The sequence below is a fragment of the Canis lupus genome, chromosome 14, assembly GCF_048164855.1.
Source record: "Canis lupus baileyi chromosome 14, mCanLup2.hap1, whole genome shotgun sequence".
In the NCBI taxonomy this organism is placed as follows: domain Eukaryota; kingdom Metazoa; phylum Chordata; class Mammalia; order Carnivora; family Canidae; genus Canis; species Canis lupus.
This window is the reverse complement of record NC_132851.1, coordinates 41411635-41433899: the sequence shown is the minus strand read 5'-3', so window position 1 is coordinate 41433899 and position 22265 is coordinate 41411635. Positions and strand designations below refer to the sequence as shown.

General features: G+C 43.9%; 1 protein-coding gene across 6 annotated transcripts in view; it reads left to right on the top strand.

The window, feature by feature from the left end:
• Window positions 1-22265, top strand: part of ATP8A1 (ATPase phospholipid transporting 8A1) — a 220367-nt gene that overhangs the window by 151125 nt on the left and 46977 nt on the right. For all 6 annotated transcript variants that reach the window (XM_072774850.1, XM_072774848.1, XM_072774851.1 and 3 more), the window contains 3 exons: window positions 1585-1757; window positions 17723-17906; window positions 18015-18125. In XM_072774850.1, coding sequence (XP_072630951.1) covers window positions 1585-1757; window positions 17723-17906; window positions 18015-18125 — 468 coding nt within the window. The remainder of the gene's footprint in view (window positions 1-1584; window positions 1758-17722; window positions 17907-18014; window positions 18126-22265) is intronic.

The window sequence follows — 22265 nt, the reverse complement described above, 5'->3', positions numbered from 1 at the left end:
GCGGGTGAGCACCGGCTTGGGCCCAGGGCGTGACCCCAGGTCCCTGCATGGAGCCCGCTTCTCCCTCTGCCTGGGTCTCTGCCTCCCTCTCTGTATCTCTCAGGAATAAATAAATAAAATATTTAAGAAAAAAAAAAAAGAAAGGAATGCTAACAGGGAGCTGGAGAGCCGTGGGCGGGATGAAATCAGAGTTCGTGGGCGCCCTCCTTGAGCCGGCTCTTCCCGGGCGTCTGTGGGCGCCGTGCCCGTCGTTAAGCAGTGGGTGTCCCGTGTGCCCCGTGGGTGGACCTTGGTGGCCCCGGGGCCTTGCGGGCCGCGTGGACTGAGCTGCGAGGGCTGGCGGGTGAGCCGAGGGCCGGGTGCGTGGGGCCGGGGCCTGCTGCTCCACGGACTCCGACATTCCAGGGCTCGGCGCCCTCGGCCTTGGAGTCCAACGCAGAAGCACCTTCCCAAATCGCCAGTGAAGATTTTGACCACTCGCCGCGCCTCCCTCTTCGTGAACGTGACCGAAGCCACTGGGCCACGTTGTTAGGTGGCGGCAACCATGCGCTCTCCCGCGGACGTGGCCAAAATCGCGACGGCAGCGTCTTCCGTATGGGTGCACGTGGGTGCCCGGGTACACGGCCCCGCACCTGCTCCGCCGTGGGCTTCCGGACAAAACCCCGGCGGGAGGGGACTCGCCCCTGTGTTCTCCGGGCACAGCCAGGGCTGGGCTGCTCCGCGGCGCCCAGGCTTTAGTAAGGTGGGAAGCTGGCCCCACCGGGTTACAGGAAGAGTCTGTGGGATTTGGGGAGCAAAACTAAGCATCCCGACGCTTTGTGCCTCCGAAGAGCGGGGAAGCAGACCTTGATAGAGGGAGGTAAACACGGCGCCTCTGTGTCGGTGAGGTGAGCAGAGCTTTCCTTGAGGCTGAACATTCCTACGTGTGGACAGTAGGTGAACCCCCTTGGTGGAAGGGGTTCTTCTGCTCGCTCCATCAAGACCACCACGCCACATGTCCGCAGCCCCAACGAGAATACAGCGTCATGAAATCATGACCGAAGTCACAGAGACCAACTGTTGGTGTGGCCAGAGATTGCAGCTACTGTGTTCCCCCCTCTTGGTTCCTGGGAATTAAGCTTCCATAGCTTAGGGATTCCGAAAAAATACCCGTAAGTTATCTAAATTATATTCCTTGGCTTTTCCGACCGTGGGTTCCTGGCTAAGCAGTTCTGACTCGTTCATAAATTAGGACAGTGTGATTGTCTCATAATAAGATAATTTACCGAAAATATCTCTGCAGGGTTGTGAGCGTGTGGCTGGACTAACGAGCAAAGCCTCTGCGGAGGCATCCGCGGTTTGTGATGCCCGCCCTGGTGGGCACAGATGTGTGACTTTAATAGAGTAATTTGCTTTTTCTGATAACATTTGTCCAATCTCCTTTGAGGGGCTTTTGCGAGAATAAAATGAGCAGAGTTCTGTGAAAGCAATTTAAAACAGTTGAAAGCACTAAGATGAACTAGCTGTAGCTGCCCAGCGTCCTTAAGGCATCTCAGTAGAACAAACGGGTGTAAACGTTGCGGGTGCTTTTGTGTGGTTTTGCAGGCAACAAGGGAGACTCTCGGTCGCCACTGCACCATCCTCGGCGATGCTCTGCGAAAAGAGAATGACTTTGCTCTTATAATCGATGGGAAAACCCTCAAGTACGCCTTAACTTTCGGAGTCAGACAGTATTTCCTGGACTTGGCTTTGTCATGCAAAGCTGTTATTTGCTGCAGGTAAGTTCTCCCTAATATTGTCAGGTTGCAGCGAACAGCACCTGGACCCTCCGCTCTTGATTTTTAAACTTCCTCCAAGCGATTCTATCCAGAATTTGTACATGTCAGGTTATTTGTGATTTTGCTCACTTGACACTCAAGGTTCACAGCCCAGAATAGAGTTTAGCTGCAGAGTTTTGGGTGTTTTGTTTTGTTTTGTTTTGTTTTGTTTTTAGGTGAGTCCTACTGATGATCTCTTAGTCATCCTTGTTCATAATCTCCTGTGTTCCACATCACTTATTTACCCACATTTCCATCGAGACTTGGTTCCGTAATGGTTCTGTTTTCTCCACGTCAATCTTTGATCCTGCTCGGAGGACTTAACTTTGCGGACTGGCACGGGGACTTAACTTTGGAGGTGCCAAGTCATTTTCCCGAAGACGAGTTCTTGACTGGACATTCCTCTTTCCTGTGATTTTTATAATATGGCCCATTTCCTAAATGAGAATTGGTTTTGCATTATCAGGGCTTAAGCCACAGAACTACATTTTTATAAGCTATTTAGCTCTCGTCCTTCCAGAACCTCCCGTCAGAGCGTCTTCCCCGTATCTTGGTCTAAATTGTTCACACTGTGTCGTCCTGAAATTTCAAGCGTGTTCATGACTCTGCCCGCTGTCTTCACTATGAAACCTAAGGGTTAAAAAAAGAAAGAAAGAAAGAAAGAAAGAAAGAAAGAAAGAAAGAAAGAAAGAAAGAAAAAAAAAGAAACCTAAGGGTTTCCCTCTTTGCCATCGACGCACAGAGACTCTTAGACCCAGCTGGTCACCCCAGGGTCTAGGGTGCAGTGTCTCCAGTTTGCTTTCTCCCCCAGGGAGATGAAATCTTAGCAAGGCTTCTGAAGAATTTCCCAGAACTTTTTCTTTTAACATGATTGTTAAGATATTATTATTATCTTTAAAAACATATTTACTAATAAAAGAATGTTATTTTTTTTAAAACCCTCTTTGTCTAGGGTTATTCACTTGAATATCCTGTATATAATTTATAAGTCATGCCTTGTATATATTTCCTAAGTTTGTGAAATAAGATTTAATAAGTACCTTTTATAAAGCATCATTTCGACCTATAAAATTATATCCTACTCAGAGAATTAAAAGTTGCTTATTCCAGGAACCATATTATTTTAGCCATTTATTTTTCTTCACTGTAGTGTGTATTAATAAACGTTCCCGTAGAGCCCTCGGAGAGCCTAACGTACACACGTATTTAACATCAGTAATAATCAGGCTCTCTGCTGAATGATGAAGAATTAGAAATTAGTTTATCTCAGAGATCTCATTTGCATTTTGTAAAATTTGCTTTTCCAGGGACTTTTCTCGATTCCTTGCTGATAATCTCTTGACCACGTCTTAGTAATGTTCAACTCTGATACTCTGCCGTCAGCATGCTTGTGTGCCAGCTCTGGTTGTTTAATCGCTTTCACTAATGGGATCACGAGAATCGACAAAAGATTGCCCAAAAGCACATCAAGTGCTAGGACTGTTGGCTCCTGGTTGAAAACCAAAGAGAATACAAAGTGCCCAGATGCAGTGAGCGAGCTCCAAGTCTGCACCTGTGCCAGGCCTACTGTGCGCTGGGCGGGCAAGGCTGAGCGAGACTTCCTGCCTGCTCTCCTTTGTGCCCCCCTCCCCCCGCCTTTTAAGTAGAATCACAGTTGCTTTGAAAGATGTGGGAGGCCAATTTTCATAATGCAGTCACTGCAGCTGAGCCTCATTCTTAGAGCATTGCTTAACACAGTACCTCCCACCATTCTTCAAAAAGTGGAACCACAAAATTAAACAATAGCAGAGGGAGAGAAGAAGTAAAAAGCGGAGTCGAGGGAGAAAAAATATGTTGTGCGCTTGTGAAATTCCCTCCCGAGATCCTTGTTCTGGATGCTCACGAGTCACGTGGAGCTCGGGGCCCCACCAGGCCCAGGCCCCGGGGAGGGACTCACACTCAGCCGTGCACGTGCAGAGCAGCTCGGAAACTGAGCTTATAAAGATGTGTGTGGCCCCTTCCTCCCTCCGTCCTGTTTTATGCATGTTTGAGGACCTGAAGGTCCCTATGCAGACACTGGGTTTTATTTAGAGTTTTCAGGGTTTGTTGTTTTTTGGGTTTTTTTTTTTTTTTAAGTAAAATATCTTTCCTCAGCTTTTTTTCTTCTAATTGCCTTCATACTCTCTCTTTTCCCATAAGGACCATGGCTCAGCTTCCGGTCTGGTGTTGAGAATTCATCTAAGCCCATAATTACATCAGTGCCCCCGCTGGAGTTACGTCTGTGCACCTTCTTGGCCTGGTGCCTCTTGGCATTTCAACTACTGGCCCAGACCATTTTCTTGTCATTTAGCTTACTGACCTTGAAGTATAATTTCCATGATAATGCTTCTGTCACTTGTGAGGAATAGGTGGGCAATTCTGTATATCTTTCTTTACCATTAAATGCAAGTGTCACTCCAGGTTTCTCAGAGGATTACAATCCCCGAGCCCCAGGAAATTCTCTATTTTACTCCACTAGAACAGACACTCCAGATAAATACTGAATATTATTTCAAAATAAGGTGCTGTTCCACGACTTTGTTTGTGTCCATTCTGGCTTTATGGGTTTTCCCCTCATGCTACTTTGCAATCTTTTTTTTTTTTTTCCTTTTGTCCTCACGTGAAGATAATTCAGAGTCTGCTCTCTGCTGCAGGCTTCTCTGTGCCACAGCTAGAGTGGCAGTGGAGGGGAAAGCCTTCCCATAATGGATAATGAGGCTCTCGATATTAGTTCCATCTTCAGGATGACATCAGCCACTTTCCTCCCTGACATTATCAGCATAAAGGGCAGAAGGCAGTTTTCAGTGTTTGTCTAACTGACACGGTTATGAAGATGAGCATTTTTCCCTACAGAGCCTACAGCAGAATTGAAAGAAACAGTTGTTCTCAGTCCGTCGTCATTATATCTCTTACCACCACTTTCTGAAGGGACCATTGAGAGACAGAAATGATCCCCTCGTTCCAAAACTATTCGGGGCTTTGGAGTCCTGGTTTTGGTTTACAAAGGGGAGATTTCATGTTATACCTCAAGTAATTTTTTCTAAGTATGTAAAACACAAGAAGTAAAATGAAATCTGTCTTGATCAGCCCAGCAAGGACCGTGTTTTGATAGCTACCAGGCAGCTTTTGTTTTTACTTCCTTGCACATCTACCTGTACAGCCTGAGCGATCTCAGAGGAAATACGCATCTAATGTCACAGGAATTTCGACAAGTTTTCCTGGTTATAGATGTAATCTCCGTGTCGTCCTTCTTCCCTTCTTTTCCCTTGCTCGGGTACAACCAAATCTTATCACCTGGTGAGATCAGATACTTTTGAAGAACATAAAAGCTGTGGATCATTCCCCCCAATCCCCCCTGCAAAAACAAAAACAAAAACACTGCACACAAATGGGTAAAATTGAATGCACCATGTTAGGGGCTTCACAGACCCCTAAAACTCCTGGACAGGTAGGTAGAAAAGGGAAAAGCTTGCTCCCGGATTTGTGGAGATTTTTGTACACAGCTAAAATCAAGAACTGTTCTGCAAAGTGGCATTTTATCTGAGGATTCATGAAATTCTTGTTCTAATTTTACCTTGCTGGCACTCTGGATACCTAATGGAATTTCTCTGGCTTTGGTTTTGTGGCCTATAAAATGAAGAGCTTGGCATATAGCGGCGATTCAAATCCTTCACGGAGCCTGGATGTCTAAGCAGCTAAGAGTAGAGCTTCTCTGGCATGGAAAGGTGGGAGATGCATGCACACACGCACCCTTCCTTGGTAATTTCCTTCCAGCTTGAAAGCTGCCAGGACAGAGGACCCCCGCTAGCCCTTTCACTTCTGGACCCTACTCCTCTGTGGCCACTTTCCACTGGGAAGCGTCTGTCTACTGCTTGGATCAGCTTAATTTGGGGAAGCATCTGTTCTACCTCTTTTAATATTCCCTCCAGAAGAGGGTGGGAATGTTGCAGTGAAGTATTGCTGTGTGTTAAATAGCATGTGGTTTCTGAGATCCTCATCAGTTCACATAACCCAGGCTTTCAAAGAATTTTACATTTTTTTCTGTAGTTGTCAGTTTAGTTTAAACATATTTTGAAACTTATGTTCTGTGACAGTTGGTTGAAAATTGGCCTAGAGCCTCCAGCTTTTAGACTGTCTAGCAATCACCGTTCTCCTACATAATTTATGTACTCATGTCTTCTGAAAAGCAGAAGTTAAATTGAAGTAAGCATTTTTCCCTACTTGCAACATCTCTAATCAAAGTTTAACCCCCTTTTAGGCCATTTTCCCCATAGCGCATAAAAAAACACTTGACTTCAGTGAGTGTCGTCTCTCGGGAGTGGCATTCCAGGCAAAACCTTTCACCTTAGTCTGATCAGCGGGTCCTCCTAGAAGGGGAGGTCTAAGGGGACGCTTCGAATACTTGCTGTCATAGCATGAGTACGTTAAGTAGAGGGTCAAGACAGATCTACTTCTCAAATCTTTCAGGATTGTCTTAAACTTTAAGGATTTCTCTAAATAAATGTTTTACTTAAAGGGTAGTCATAAAGCTCAAATGAAGCTAATAAATGCTCAACAGACATTCCTTTAAGGAAAAAAATTCGCGAGCACCGTTGGATGCCAAGCAGATGTTTGGCTTTGAGAAGACTTACAAACTGTTAATGAATGTCAACCCCATATTTGCGTCCAAGAAAACATGAATAAATGTTGGAAATGTTGAGAGAATATTTCTTTCATACATGTATGGCTAAAAGAGGACATCCTGAATAAATTTTATAACTTCATAACACGGCCATATTTTGCTTTGACATAATATAATAAGCTGGTTCAGCCCAGTCTGTCTCATTTGCTTCTCTGTCTCTACTGAATAATGTTAAGAGTAGCAGCAAGGCCGTGTTACGGCCTGTTGGCCACCTACGATGTGCACGTCCCCACCAGGGAAGTCCATGTTTGACAGTTAAATTTAGATTGATGAATCTCAACACTTGAGAATTCCACTGTAATTCAACATTACATAGTTTTAGATGTGATCGGTTTAGAGAAAACCATCGCCCAGCACACACACACACACCAGTTAGAATTGCAGATCGTATGATTCTAATAAAACACAGTTTTAGCCTCTATTGGAAAGTACATAACGTGTAAGCATGCAACTTAGTGAATTTTCATAAAGCGAATACACCCCTGTACCAAGTACCGTAGCATAATGAGCACCTCAGAAGCCCCCTCGTGTTTCCTGTAGCGTCATTATCCTCCCAAGAGTATCTGCCATCTTGATTTCCATGATCGTGCCTCCTAAGTGATGTCTTATTCATTTCAGTTCTTTTTCTGTCTTGTATCTTGCCAACTTGGAATAAGTGTACGTATCCTCCGTCACTGCACTCAAATGCTTGATGATTCTCTTCTGTTCAGCAGTTTTAAGTACAGACTCTGCAGCTTCCCACCAAGAACTCCCTGAAGCTTTACATAAATCAGTAAATCAGCACTTCTAATGTATTCTTTAGTCAAAAACAAATCCACCTGACCCATTACGTGCGGTTCTCCGGTGATAGGATAAAGGTCTTCGTTCTCCGGCTTGTTGAGGACATGATATATGTAAACCTACAACATTTCTTCTGTCTGTCTGTCTACGGACCTGATTTTGTGTGGGAAAGGAAAACAGAATTACTTTGGTGTAGTTGGGTCTCCTTGAACCCATGAGGTTGCTAGTGATTACCTTCTTTCTCATAAACCCATCTAGCCATCCCTGTTTAGATCTTGGAAAACAGAAGGCATATTACCAAGGGAACAGACACAGAGACAAGCAGTGGACATAAGACAAGCTTTATGTTAAGGCAAGAAAGAGGAGGTGGTTCCGGATAGCATTTTCCAAGAGGAAGTGAGTATTTCATAGAGCAAAGGTGGGCAAACATTTTCCGTCAAGGACCAGATAGTAAATACTTTGGGCTTTCTGGGCTGTCCAGTCTCTGTCATAGCTACTCAGCCCTGCCTTTGTGGCACGAAAGCAGCTCTGGACAAAACGAAGATGATAGTAGGGGGAGCTACGATCCACCGCTGACCTTAACACAGTCCAGTTCCATCAATGCTCCTTTGTATGTTTTATGCTTTTTGAATAGTAAGGACTTCCCACTCATAAAGATATTCTCATACATTTCTTCTGTTCACCTCACAACTTTCTGTTTTCCTTATAGGTCTTTACTCCGTGCGACGATTATTCTTGTACATCTTAGGAAGAAGGGCTCAGGTGTTATTTCTACGTAGCAGATTCTCCTGGTGCCTCCTACTAAACAATCTGCCCCTTCTCTCTCCAGAATCTAAGTCCAGGTCCTACCTCCTGTTAGCTCAGCAGTATGTTCTCTGACTTCTCCAGCTTTAGCTGTTTCTTCGTTCTTGAAAGAAAGTTAAAATTAATCGCTTTTACAGAGTTATGAGGAAGAAATGGGTTAATATGTACGTTCAGTGCATTGGTAGCTATTATTAAAAATTATGTTACTCTTAGAAATCTATCAAATCTTCTTTTATATGGTCTCATTGGATACTTCTGGAGAGAAATCATAAAGTGTCTTCTCTTTTTCTTATCCCTAAACCCTTATGCTCAGTCCTTCTGTAGGATATAGTGGTTAGGAATATTGTCTCTCAGTCCACACTGCTCAGGGTCGAATCCTAGGTTCACCACTTACTTGCTTTTTGCCCTAAATTATGTAATCTTTCTGTGCCTCAGTGTCTTCATTTATAAAATGACAGTAACAGTAACCTGTCTCTTTTAGGGCTATTCTGAGGATTGAATGAATTAAGATTTTATTTATTTATTAGAGACACAGAGAGAGAGAAATGCAGAGACACAGGCAGAAGGAGACACAGGCTCCATGCAGAGAGCCTGACGTGGGACTCGATCTCGGGTCTCCAGGATCACGCCCTGTGCTGAAGGCAGCGCTAAACCGCTGAGCCACCGGGGCTGCCCGAGAATTGAATGAATTAAACAAAAGCTTAGAACGTAGTAGAACACTTAATTACTCACTAGGTGTCATTATAAGGTATGTCTCTTAGACACCATATATTGCTGGATCTTTTTTTTTTTTTTTAATCTGAGCTGAGAATCCCTTTCAGTCAGTGAATTTAACACATTTACATTCATTATAATTATTACTATGTTGGCCTCATTTCTTTCATCTTATTTTGAGTTTTTCATTTATTATGCCTTTTGTTTCTTCTCCCCCTGCCTTCCACTGTCTAAATCACATTTTCTTCTGCTGATTTGCAAGCTTCACAATCTATATTCTATGTCTGGTTGTTTCTAAGGTTTTGATAACCATGTTTTTGCTTAATGTCTCTATGGATTAGTAAGTATTCCTTCCCCTGCCCACCTCCATGAGATGAGAACTGAAGACTTTAAGGTAATTTTGTGTATGCATCTAGTGTCAGATCTTACTTCTTTTGTAAGTAATCTACTTTTTATCTCTAGAAACCTTTAGAAATTTTTCTTAATCTTAATTTAACCAGAATGTGTCTGGAGATAAGTACCTTTTTCTTATATTTCTTTTTTTTCTAAAGATTTTATTTATTTTTTCATGAGAGACAGAGAGAGAGAGAGGCAGAGACCCAGGCAGAGGGAGAAGCAGGCTCCATGCAGGGAGCCCGACACGGGACTTGATCCCGGGTCTCCAGGATCACGCCCTGGGCTGAAGGCGGCACTAAACCGCTGAGCTACCCAGGCTGCCCTTTTTCTTTTCTTTTCTTTTCTTTTCTTTTCTTTTCTTTTCTTTTCTTTTCTTTTCTTTTCTTTTTTTTTGGGGGGGGGCACTTTTAATAGAAGGACGTGTCTTTCTTCTAGAAAATGTTCTACTTCATTCTGTCCTTCTTTATTCTCTTACTGGATTCCTATTATGTATCGTCCCCCATATTGCTCCATTTCTTTTCATTTTTCTCAGAATCTTTCATTTTCATTTAATTTCCTCATATCTTTTGGGACAGTTTTTTAATTCAAAGTTCTGGGTTTGATGCTATTTAGTATCAAGTTTACTACTGACTTTTTTATTTTAGCAGTTATATCTTTATATTACCTATTTTCAACTGGTTCTTCATTGTAACTGCTTTTTCCAGTTTGATGTTTTCAGTATCTTCCCAACTCTTTCCAAGGCTTTTTTTTTTATCATACCTTTTAAAAATTTTTGTTCTCTCTGTTTTTACCGATTCTACTTCCTTATAAGTCATTGTAATCTCTTTTGTACTCATAATCTTCTCTTGTTTTCCCTGTGACATATTGTTCCTCATTTTCCCTGGTGGCAGTAAAGTCCCTTGGGAGGAAGGTTGGTAGCAACATCCCAGCCTGCGGTAAAGTTGGAGACGGGGCTCAGTCTGAGCTTCATGAATGCCTATTTTCCCCTTGTTCCTTTGCCCAATATTGCTGTTGTGAGAGGCAGCCACATTTTGGCGGAATTACCCAGGTAAGGCAACACTGAAGGCTCTGTTAACACACCCATGTCATTGGCACCTGTCCCTGCCTGGCTCCATGCCCCAAGGTTGACTAGAAAACTCTAACTTTCCGGTTCCAAGGTATGAAGTTGGAACTTTCCTGGGGTCTTGGATTTAGGGCATTGGACACACTCCTGGAATTGGGGAGCCTTTCAGGCATGTGACTTGGGGGACTCTGAGTTTCCACAAGCTCCAAGCCTACACCAAAGTTTTCAGTTACAGTGAGAGAGGAGCCCCTCTGCTCCATCCAGCCCAGTCTCACCTCCCTGCCCCTGGTCGGGTGGGCTACGCAGGCACAGGGAGTGAGCAGTCCTGCTGAAAACCTCACTTGCCTATTTGTTTATCTGTGGCCACCACTCTTTACTTCTAAGCCATTTACCTCCCAACAGGTATCCTCTGCTCCATGTCTCTCCAAGGGTTTCTCATAGAGTTTTACTAATCGTGACCTTCAAATTTACCAAGCTTCTTTAGCTCCTGACATCTTCAGGATTTTATTTTGATTTCTGTCAGTAGCCAGCACGAGCCCTTGTTTCATCTTCCACTAGGTGTTTCTAAGGGGAGAGAAAATTTGGTGAAACTCATTTTACATAGGCGAGAATTCTCAAAAAGGCAGGAGGGAAGGAAGAAAGGAAAGGAAAGCTGGTTTTCTTACAGCCTAAAGAGTCACAAGAAAAGGGAAGAGAGCCCATGCCCACGTGGGCTCCAACCAAGGGCCAAGAATGGGAAGAGATGGAGGCCGTAGCTCTCCCCACTCTGACAGCTAGGTCACAGAAGGACAGAGCTAGAAAGGGGAAGCGCTCTAGTCCTTCTTGAGGAGATACACTTTCCAGCAGCCAGCACAGCTCTCCTGTAGACGGAGAAAGGTAGCTAGACCTTGAACCGTGCCGGAGAGGTTTCTGTCTCTCCCGCCGCTCGTGCCTCCTTGCAGCAAGAGTCCGTAGAGAACCACTGTCCTATATGTAGGCTCATGAGAGTAATTCCTGGTGCAGCAGTTCTTAAGAATAAAAGTTCTTAAATGAATGACATTTAGGGGCAAAAGGAAGGTCCTAAGATCTTGTACTTTCTTCTCCTTCCTGCCCTTTATATTCTTCCACAGAAATTTCATCACATCCTAAGGGATAATTAGACACTTGATGAGTGAGTGAAGCCTGAATGCGCATCAGTTCTGCATTTCTTTTCTGAGCCTAGTTCTGACTCTTCAATCAGTACTTAATGATGCCACCAGGATATCCCACTGCTATCTGAACTTCCCTAAGAATTTTCCTCTGTAAATCTCCCGGCCTTTTCTATTAATGTTTAGACCGTCATTTTCTCGGTCACTCACGTTGGAAAACTCAGGGTCATCTCTGATTCCAGTTTCATTCAAAACCCCCTACCCCACCCCCTGTGTTTCATTTTCTTTTCAATTCAGATACATATATACAGATAGGTATAGGTATCTACCTATATTAAAAAGGTACATTTTGGTGGGTAATCCAAATTCATATTTTTTAAAAAATTTTATTTATTAGTTCAGGAGAGACACAGAGAGAGAGAGAGAGAGAGAGAGAGAGAAGGGCAGAGATACAGGCAGAGGGAGAAGCAGGCTCCCTGCGGGGAGCCCGATGCGGAACTCGATCCCAGAACCCCGGGATCACGCCCTGGGCTGAATGGGGCACTAAACCACTGAGCCACGCAGGCTGCCCCCAAACTCATATTTTTGAAGCAAGGCTTGTCCCATGCTCTTTTTTTTTTTTTTGGCAGAAATGCTTTTTAATCAACATCTCTTGTTGCTTAGAGCTAGCTGTGATAGTCAGACTTTCTTATCCTGACATGCAGAGGCCCCCTGTCACCTGACTCTAACCCATTCTGAATATGCCCACTTTCGCTTGAAGAAGTGGTATGTTTCTTCTCCACTTAATAATTTTCAATCTTGATTGAAATAATTTTTCCTATCCCTGTGAGAAAGCCTGGAGAATCCAATCTCCTTTATGCACTTCATCTGCCATCTAGATACAAAGCAGATTAAACATACTTGGCCTCCTAGCAGCACACAGTGAAAAATGAGTAAGAGTTGTAAGGGGATGATGAATTTCTCATTTTTACAAAATTATCATTTATCCAGTTCCAGTACCATCTTTACCTCTGCTCTGGGCTAAATATAATGCTAGGTTCCAGATAACCAGATGATATTAAAAAAATAAAGGAGAAAGGGAAAGAAAGAGAGAGAAAGGAAGGGAGAGATAAGAAAAAAAAATAAACAGTCACACTGTGGACAGATGGTTCTCTAGTGTGAATACAATAATAAAGATTTCTATTATCAGGAATTTTCTTTTTGGGGTTTGTATGAGGTATAGTTGCCAGCTCGTAGTTTGGTATGAACACACACACATGTGTATTCAAATGTCCACTATCCATACAATCAGTCCCTATTTAAATTTTATCAGAACCATTGAAAGTGGAGACCGTAGTAGTTTACCTATAACAACCTGAATTCTAAAAAAAAAGAAGTAGCAGTAGTAGTAGTTTTGCATCCAAAATGCATTGCAGGGACTTGTGGGTGATTCAGTGGGTTAAGCATCAGACTCTTAATCTTAGCTCAGGTCTTGATCTCAGAGTCATGAGCTCAAGCCCCACCCACCCTGGGGCATGGAGCCTACTAATTCACAAACAAATGAACTAACTAAATAAATGAATAAAGAAAATGCATTGCAAAAAGACATCTTTTTAAAAGTTACTTTGCCTTTTTTATCTTGTGGAAAGGCTATCCGTATTTTATTCCCATAGACTCACTCCCCGTATTATAAGGCCCCCTTGATGCCTCTGACTACAGGGTGACTCCACAGATGTTGCTTTGGAGGCGAGGAAGTACTCACTCTCCAGTCATTTGAATAACACAGTTCTCCACGTAGAATGTTTCATTACGTACCATATGCAAGTATAGCTTGGGGATGCTATGTAAGCAGCTCTTTTCATTCCAGTAATAAGGAAATCGATGATGAGTTTCTAGAAATGTTACCACATTGATGTGATTCTGGTACAAATAACCAATTTTTTTTTTGCCAAATTTTAATTCCTCTTCAATTCAAAACGTTACAAAGGAGCCTAACACATTTTAGTTCGAAGAAGAGTCAAGACCTCAAAAAGGTTTTCTGTTCGATTTTTTTCCTCTTTTTATGATTTTCTCTTTTTTTTTTTTTTTTCAGAATAGGACTCAGTAGGGAATAAAATAAGACTCAGTAGGGAATAAACAGACCAATATCCACAAGGAGAAATCTTAGGAAGTATGTTGTGTAGGAAAATACAGCAGAACCCCCACTAATTAATGATCCTGATCTCCAGATAGTCACTAGGAGCAGCCCCCAAGCTTAGTAAACACAGGGGCTCTATAAAAAACATCTCGGGATAGTTAAATACTATCTTCCTCCATGCTCTTAACATTTTTTTTTCTAGATTCACTTCTAATGACAACTTTATATTAACTTTTAAGTCCAACCTATCAACATAATTTCTAGTGTATCTGTGAGATTTTTTAGGTCATTAACCTAAAAACACAATACAGTAAGGTAAATTATTGTACTCCTTTTGGCTACCTGTAAAAAGTCCCCTAAAATATTCTTTATTATGTGTTCTGCACATACAGTCTTTATCCATAGTCCATTCGAAAGGGTGATCTCGTTTAGCTAATCCCATTGAATGAGTGCAGAGTGAGGCTCATTTAAGACGTGCCACCCTATATACCTTCCGCTTAAATGGGAAAAATTTCCAGTGTTCTGATCTAATGTTCACAGGGCAATGAGAGCTATTACGTAGCAAATAAGAAAAAATAATGAACAGCATGTGCAGAAACTACAGCCAAAATCCTCTGAAGTGCGCTTTTGCACTCAGAGCGCAGCTCAGTTGCACCACGGAGAACCCCCTTCTGTGTAGTCACAGGAAGACTGTGGGGCCTTCACAGTACAGGCTGGGCACGTAGTCTTTTTCCACAGAGGCTCTGACTTCTCCTAAAGACGAAGGAGCAACAGTGGAGAAGAGGACTAAGTATAATTTAAATCCTGGTGCAGATCCGTGCATGGTTTACAAAAAAAAAAAAAAAATCTGGATTAGAAAGCTGTGCTTTTGTAATGTTTTTGAATTACGCATTGGGTCACTATTGGCATTTGTAAAATTTAGGTTTCAGGTATTCCAGCCGTGAATATATGATTTTTTTTGATAGACATTTGGAAAAATTAGCATGTAGTAAGGTTGCTCTAGACTTCTGGAAAGTATACAAATAGAGGAGCATGCGTACAGAAGTCAAGAAAGTAAACTGTCACGTGTGAATTCAGTTAGCGACCTTCGGTTAGATGGAAGGACAATGGTAGAAGGAATACATTCTAGGTAATTTTGAACGTGAAGAAACTTAGTGTGTACTATTCCTTTTGCCTGACGTGAGCTCTCCTCCCCTCGTCAGGGCCACGTCAGATTCTAACTGGTCAAGGAAGCCTCCTGCGGCCCACTCTGATGTGCGCATCCTCTGAAATTATGGAGTGCTGGCAAGTACACCAAAGAGCTCTATGCCACACTCCTGTCAAATGTCCTGTAAGTCTGTTTTTGCTATCATGGAACCCCCGATAGCAAGGGAAATTTTTTTTTAAGTGGATGCTGTAAAAAAAGATCTTTTTAACCGATTTCAGCTTGACTCACCTGAGTCCCCGTGAACCACATTCCCTCCCTAAGTAAGACACACCGTTGGTGCCCACCGCGCATCACACCAGAGCTGGAAGGACATTCTTCAGGACACACCTGCGCTTTTGCGTCTATGAGTTGACTGGGTGCTTCCTAGGAATCAGTCAAAACTGTCGCTAGGAGAACCAGGTGTAATGCTCTAGAGAGACGTTGTGAGCGGTCCAAAAAAAAAAAAAAAATGCTGTTTAATGTAGAGCGGGTGAGAGAACCATCAACTGGGGTGGAGGCCTCATTATGCTCTGAGCTCCACTCAGATGGAACCAGCGTGAGTAGGTTTTTGCCACAAAAAAACATGCAGAACCTCAGACTGCAGGCCCCTGTGCAAAGTCGGTTCTTCGCTCCATGTCACAGGCTTGTACACTTAGGAGTTAAATGTCCGATGGGTGTGTATTTTGCTTTTTTATGAATCCTCCCTTAAATCAGACATCTTTTTTTTTTCTTCTTCTTAAGCAACCAACTGCTAGGCACGTCAAACACATCAGATGTGAGGGCTTCCACTGTTTCTTGAATCTTCGTCCAAGCCCATTGTCTGCTGTTAGCTTGTCGAGGAAGCGGATGCCCCTGCTAGCGACGGTTGCTCGGGGAGGCCTCCTACTGCATCGTCACCCGTTCTTGCCAAGGAGATTAATATTCCCATTTTTAACACCTGAGCTAATAACACTCATGAAGTGGGTGAAAGTCCTCAGCCAGCGTTAACCTGGGGGCACTGAAAATTGCAGCGTCAGGCGGAGGAAACAGCGGTTGGTTGTAATGACCATGAGAAGAGAAAACAGAGTTAGGTCCAGCTCTTTTCTGATGCTGCTTTAAGTCACGACTGTTAGCTCACCGTGCAGAGATTTCTCCTTTATTACCCATTTAGCCGATGCAAAAAAAATACCCCCGTTTTCTAGCTGCATCGATCCCATGGTGTGACTTCACAGTTGTTTAATGGTGAGCCTGTTACACTGTGAAGGGAACTTGAAGAATGTTTTCGGATGCTGCTCTCTTTCCGTGTCCACTCCCCGCTTGCTGTTTAGATCATTTCTCGCCGAGCATTCCTTTCTGACATTCACGAAATGTTCGCGGCGGTCCCTGTTTAAAACACTGGCCTGGAGCCAGCGCGCTCGCCAATTTATATCAGCCTGTTAGGAAAAAATTAAATAATGTGTGAAAACGAAGGGAAAATTGCTTGGAAGGAAAACGCGGGCTGAGCGCTGAAGAAGCCCGTGACGGCCGACACTCCCCCCATTCCCTGGCTGTGTTCACAGTGGGGTCATTTGTGCGGCTGCCGGGCTCTGAAGGGAAACCCAAAGGGGGAATTGAACGTCGTTCCTCCACAGAGCAGCGGTGGTCGGGGGCCTGGCCTGGACCGGGCCTGGCTCACTCTGCGAGGAGCTCGCCGGCTCATGTCATGATTCTCCAGCGTGAAATAACAGCCAGGCTGCTCCGAGGGCAGGAAGCCTCCCAGCGGGGCAGCGGGGCCTCCGGAAGGGACATGTTCGTGCAGAGAATGCGCCGCTAGGAGTTGCTCCTGGGGAAAGCCTCAGGAAGGTCCCCAGACGTGGCCTTGCAGAGCGGCGGTGTCCGTTTTCACGTAGAATAACGGAGGACCCAGGCATGCTGCGGCCGATGCGCGTCGGACACCTGCTCCGCTCCACCTCGACACAGGCTTTGACCTGGCTTGTGTTCCTTGTCGCTCCTACTGTGTGTGTTGGTCATTGCTCTGCATTTAATTAGTCGTCTCCGTTCCCTGTGTCGGTTGTGTCGTGTTCCCCCTGATCGCCGGTGGTTGTGCGGGTGTGGTGACCACACGGGTGCCGACCGCCCGTGAGCCCTGAGGTCTGTCTCTTAAGTGACCCCACAGTCTGTGATGCGTGGATCCGAGGTGAGCATCTAGCACGGCGTTCCTGCAGGTGCTGGCCGCCTCTGTCCTCGGCCCGCGCCGGTGTAGGAGGCTGCGGGACGCCTCTTGGCTCGCAGGACCTTCCGAGGGAGACGGAGGCCCGCGCCAGCCCTCGGCGTTGGGCAGCTGCCGGTGGGGGCGACGGCAGGCCCGGGGGGGGCCGAGCCCCTGCCCTGAACCTGGAGTGGAAGCCGTCTTAGGTGGACGGGACGTCGTCGAGGATCTGCTCCGGGTACAGGACGGGGCTCGGTACGGGCCGAGGCTGGCCCGGCCGCCTCTGACCTTCGCCGCACGGACGCGAAGCCCTTGAAACGTCAGCATTGTTTGTTAGGAAGGAATGGAATTTCTAAACACCAGGCTTATTTCTTTAACAAATTAATGCAGCTATTCTGGTAAAATAGTGTTTAACAGGGCGTCCCCGCTTCTGCCCACAACCTAGAGCCTTGCTTCTTAGACTTCATTTTTTTCCCCTCAAAGCAGCAAACAGGTTAATGGGGAAACTGAACGTTTGCAAAACTGACTTTTCCATAATGGTACTTCGTAGAACTGCCCTTTTGGATCTTCTGCTTCTTTTATGCTTCCAGATCATGACATTTCGGGGCACCCGGGTGGCTCAGGGGGGAGCATCTGCCTTTGGCTCAGGCCGTGACCCCAGGGTCCCAGGATCGAGTCCCGCGTCAGGCTCCCTGTATGGAGCCCGCTTCTCCCTCTGCCTGTGTCTCTGCCTCTCTCATGAATAAATGAATAAAATTTTTTAAAAAAGATCCTGGGTCTCCAGGATTATCTAAAAAAGGATAAAGACATTTCAAAAGTCCTTTTTTCTTTTTTCCAGAAAGCAGAGGTAATTGATCATTTGCTCTGATTTAAGGGTTTCTCCTCTTCAAAAATCTGAAGTTGTTGAGATGGTCAAGAAACAAGTCAAAGTCATAACGCTTGCGATTGGCGATGGAGCCAATGACGTCAGCATGATACAGACGGCGCACGTGGGCGTTGGCATAAGCGGCAATGAAGGCCTGCAGGCCGCCAACTCTTCTGACTACTCCATAGCTCAGGTAAAGCAGCATTTCTGCAAAACACACCATTGGTCTCAGCTGGCAGGATGAAAAGAAAAATACGAATTCTTTTCCATCCTAACTCTTCTCTGCTTTTGTTTCATTTAGTTCAAGTATCTGAAGAATTTATTGATGGTTCATGGCGCCTGGAACTATAACAGAGTCTCCAAGTGCATTCTGTACTGCTTCTACAAGAATATAGTCCTCTATATTATTGAGGTAATAGCAGGTTGTTTAAAATTCTTGTCGGGTGCATAGATATTTTCAAAAGTTTCTCATTGTTTGGGTGAATCCTCCATTGGCCCACTTTTTACGACTTCCAAACACGTGGAAGTCTGTTGGCCACAGAGAATAATTAATATTTAAATTTCTGGCTAAAAATGTCACATGGTTTTGGTAAGGTATGTTGAATGAGAATTAATGAAGTAATGTTTTCAGTGTTTTTATTTTTTTTTATTTTTTTGGTTTTGTTTTCAGTGCTTTTATTTTTTATTTTTTTATTTTTTATTTTTTTAATAATAAATTTATTTTTTATTGGTGTCCAATTTGCCAACATACAGAATAACACCCAGTGCTCATCCCGTCAAGTGCCCCCCTCAGTGCCTGTCACCCAGTCACCCCCACCCCCTGCCCACCTCCCCTTCCACCACCCCTAGTTCGTTTCCCAGAGTTAGGAGTCTCTCATGGTGTGTCTCCCTTTCTGATATTTCCCACTCATTTTTTCTCCTTTCCCCTTTATTCCCTTTCACTATTATTTATATTCCCCAAATGAATGAGACCATATAATGTTTGTCCTTCACCGATTGACTTATTTCACTCAGCATCATACCCTCCAGGTCCATCCACGACGAAGCAAATGGTGGGTATTTGTTGTTTCTAATGGCTAAACAGTAGACTGCATTTCCTGGCATGATTTTGAGATTCATAAAAAAATGCTATGTAGTCTATAGTCTTTTAAAAACACTGAAAACAGCTGAGTAATACTATTCCATTGTATACATATTACTCAGCTGTTTTCAGTGTTTTTAAAAGACTATAAACTACATAGCATCTTTTATGAATCTCAAAATCATGCCAGGAAATGCAGTCTACTATTTAGGGATACTCACATGGAAAACCATTTAGAAGGAAAGTCCGGGAATGACAGACAGAATCGAGGGTAGCAGTTCTAAGGGGTAGAATCAGAAGGGATACGCACATGGTTTGCTAGTATTGGTCATCTCGTAGTTCCTGCTGTGTTTCAGACTTACTAATATACAAGTATCGCTTGCTATCCAGACCTGTTTTGGCTTCTGAGTTGATTGCTGGGTATAATGAGAAATTTGTCTTAGAAATTCTCAGAATATTCAATTCCTGTGTCTGGATAGCAACGAATTTCTGTATTCCTTTCCTGATGCCAAATATAACATTATTATTAACATTAAAACTTGGGATGCTCGGGTGACTCAGCGGTTGAGCGTCTGCCCTTGGGCTCAAGCTGTGTCCCTGGGGTCCCAGGATCGAGTCCCCCATCGGGCTCCCCGCAGGGAGCCTGCTCTTCCCTCTGCCTGTGTCTCTGCCTCTCCATCTGCGTCTCTCATGATTAAATCAAAAACATTTAAAAACTTAAATTAAAACTTAACCCCAGTCAGCAACGTCACCTCTAAAAGGCAGCCTTCTGCTTTATAAATGTTTTTGCAGCACCTACTGGGTGCCGGGCGCCGGGTTTAAACTCAGCAACTACAAAGTAAACCAAGCAGGGTTCCCGTCCTCCAGGAGCTTGCCAGTGAAATACAGTGCATAAATAAATATATGTAATTTCAAATTTTCTAGGCTCTAACATTAGCAACAAGTAAAAGTGAGAGCCCCAGCTAATTTTAAAATAGTATTTTCAGTATGACCCTAGAGACCCGAGATCAAGTCCCACGTCGGGCTCCCTGCATGGAGCCTGCTTCTCCCTTTTCCTGTGTCTCTGCCTCTCTCTCTCCCTGTGTCTCTCATGAAGACACACACAGAGTGTGTGTGAATAAATGAATAAAATCTTTAAAAAATAAATAAATAAAAATAAAATAATAAAATAATATTTTCTTAGTATATTCAAAACTATTTCAACACGGAATTGCTATAAAAATCATTAACGTAGTATTTCACATTCTTCATACTAAGTGTTTAAACTCTGGTGTGTATTTTACACTAGCAGCACATCTCAATTTGGACTAATCCCATTTCAAGTGTTCAAGAGCCACATGTGGCCAACGGCCACCATCCTGGACGGCACAGCACCTGTGGATAAATTAAACTAAATGATTCACTGGGACATGATGGATATGTGACTTAGCTTCTTTTTTTTTTTTTTTTTTTTTTTTTAAGATTTTATTTATTCATGACAGAGAGAGAGAGAGGGAGAAGCAGGCTCCATGCAGGGAACCTGACATGGGACTCGATCCCGGGTCTCCAGGATCACACCCCGGGCCAAAAGCAGCACTAAGCCACTGAGCCACTGGGGCGGCCCCCCCTCTTTTTTCTTTCTTTTTTTTTTTTTTTTTTTGAAACAGCCATTTTATCATCATTTATACATACAGCAGCTGTATTTGTGAGTCCTAAACTCTAGGCGTTACCAGTGTCTTGCTGCCCCAGCAGCTCCGCGGCAGGCAGATAGGGCCCTGTAGCTGGTTAGGGAGCCCTGGTCTCCCTCTCCTGTCACAGCACCCGCCCTCCCCGGCATCAGCCCGCCCAGGTTCCCCTGCACGCGTTGCCCTCTGGTCTGCTGTTTCTGCACCTCTGTCCCCAGAGTCACAACCTGACCATTTGCCGGGGGGGGACTAAGAGCTGATAGTTTGCACCAGCCAAGTAACACCGCGAACAAGGACCTCAGTGGCTTTCACAGTTACCCCAGTGGTCGTCGGTCGGGGCCTGCCGCCCGCTTCGTCCGGCTGTCCTCTGGGCCTCTGTCGGAATGCTTCTCTCCTTATTAAGCTGTTGACGGAGCAGAGTTCTTAGGAGTCCAGCTAGGAAAACCTTGACATTTAGTTCCGAAGCATGTGGGCAGTTTCATTTACTGGTCACGAAAATTCTATAATTAGGTTACAACCCGTTAGGTAAAATAATCAAACCCTTGGAGACGTAAACAGGATAATCTGTGAGCTCATTGTTCATTACCATTCAATTCTCGCCGGGTTAGTCTTGTCTCTTGAAGCAAAATGCACTTCTAAAAATAGCTTGCAAAAAGAAAATAAAAAAATAAAAATAAATAAATAAAAATAAAAATAAATAAAAATAGCTCGCAAGATCCAGAAATGCAGTCTTCGGTGAATGTGCAAATTTGTGGTTCTTTCTCTGAATTAATAGTTCTCGATTCCCAATCCCCTCCTATAGTCCCAGTTTTTCTTAATTTTCTTCTCGTCCCAAACACCGATATTCATAAGGATATCATTTTATACAGTTTATTTACAAATACTGTTGAAAAGAATATTGGTTCATACAAATATCTTAAAGCCACTGGCAGAGTAATCCTTCTTACAAAAATTTAATCTTATCAAATGAAGCGAGTGCTCAACCTGTTGCTGTTTAAAAATCTAGATTATTTGATGATTGACAATGAGGTGGAGGGAAACGTACTAATGGGGGAAATAAAATACATTAAACTCACATGAAAGACTGAGCCTGCACGCTCTGTTTCAGACCCAGGGTTATGCGATTTGTGTTAGATTAGCCCTGAATTTCACTTGGCTTTGGATTTAAAGCCTCTTCATGAGATATTTAGCACTGATCAAATTCTTCACACGTTGGAAGGGAAGTTAAGTCCTACACTCTCCTGGAAATCTCGCTTTTAAGGTATTTTTCTTTTAGCACTTTATAGAAATATATGCTGAATATAGTTCAACTGTTTTGGAAAGGAATTGACCTTTTAAATCCATTCCCAGATACCCAACTTTTGCCAGCTAAAACAAGTTCTGCAGATGTTAATGGCTCATGTCACCGCCGTGAATGAATAGAGAACACATCACGGGGTGTCTCTGGTGAGGACAACTGCCAGTCTCCAATCTCGCCTTTCAGTGTTTTGTGCTGACCAGGCGTGGGAGCAGAGGACTCATTGACCGTTTGTAAGCTGCTGTTTAATATGCAGAAATGGTCCATGAGGAGAAAGTCTGTGAGGCTTTAACTGCCACGCCTCTGCTGGGATGTGGAACTCAGAAAATAATACCGGGAGACGCAGGTCTGCAGTTTCTTTGCTAATAAAGGAATAGCCTGGAACACTGTGCGTTTCATAGATTATCTGCGGCCAGGGGTTTTCCCGTGGCTGCCTTGCCAGGAAGGTCCCTGTCCAGCTCCTCCGTTGCCATCAGTTACAGCCAAACACATAAATACAGATTTGGCAGG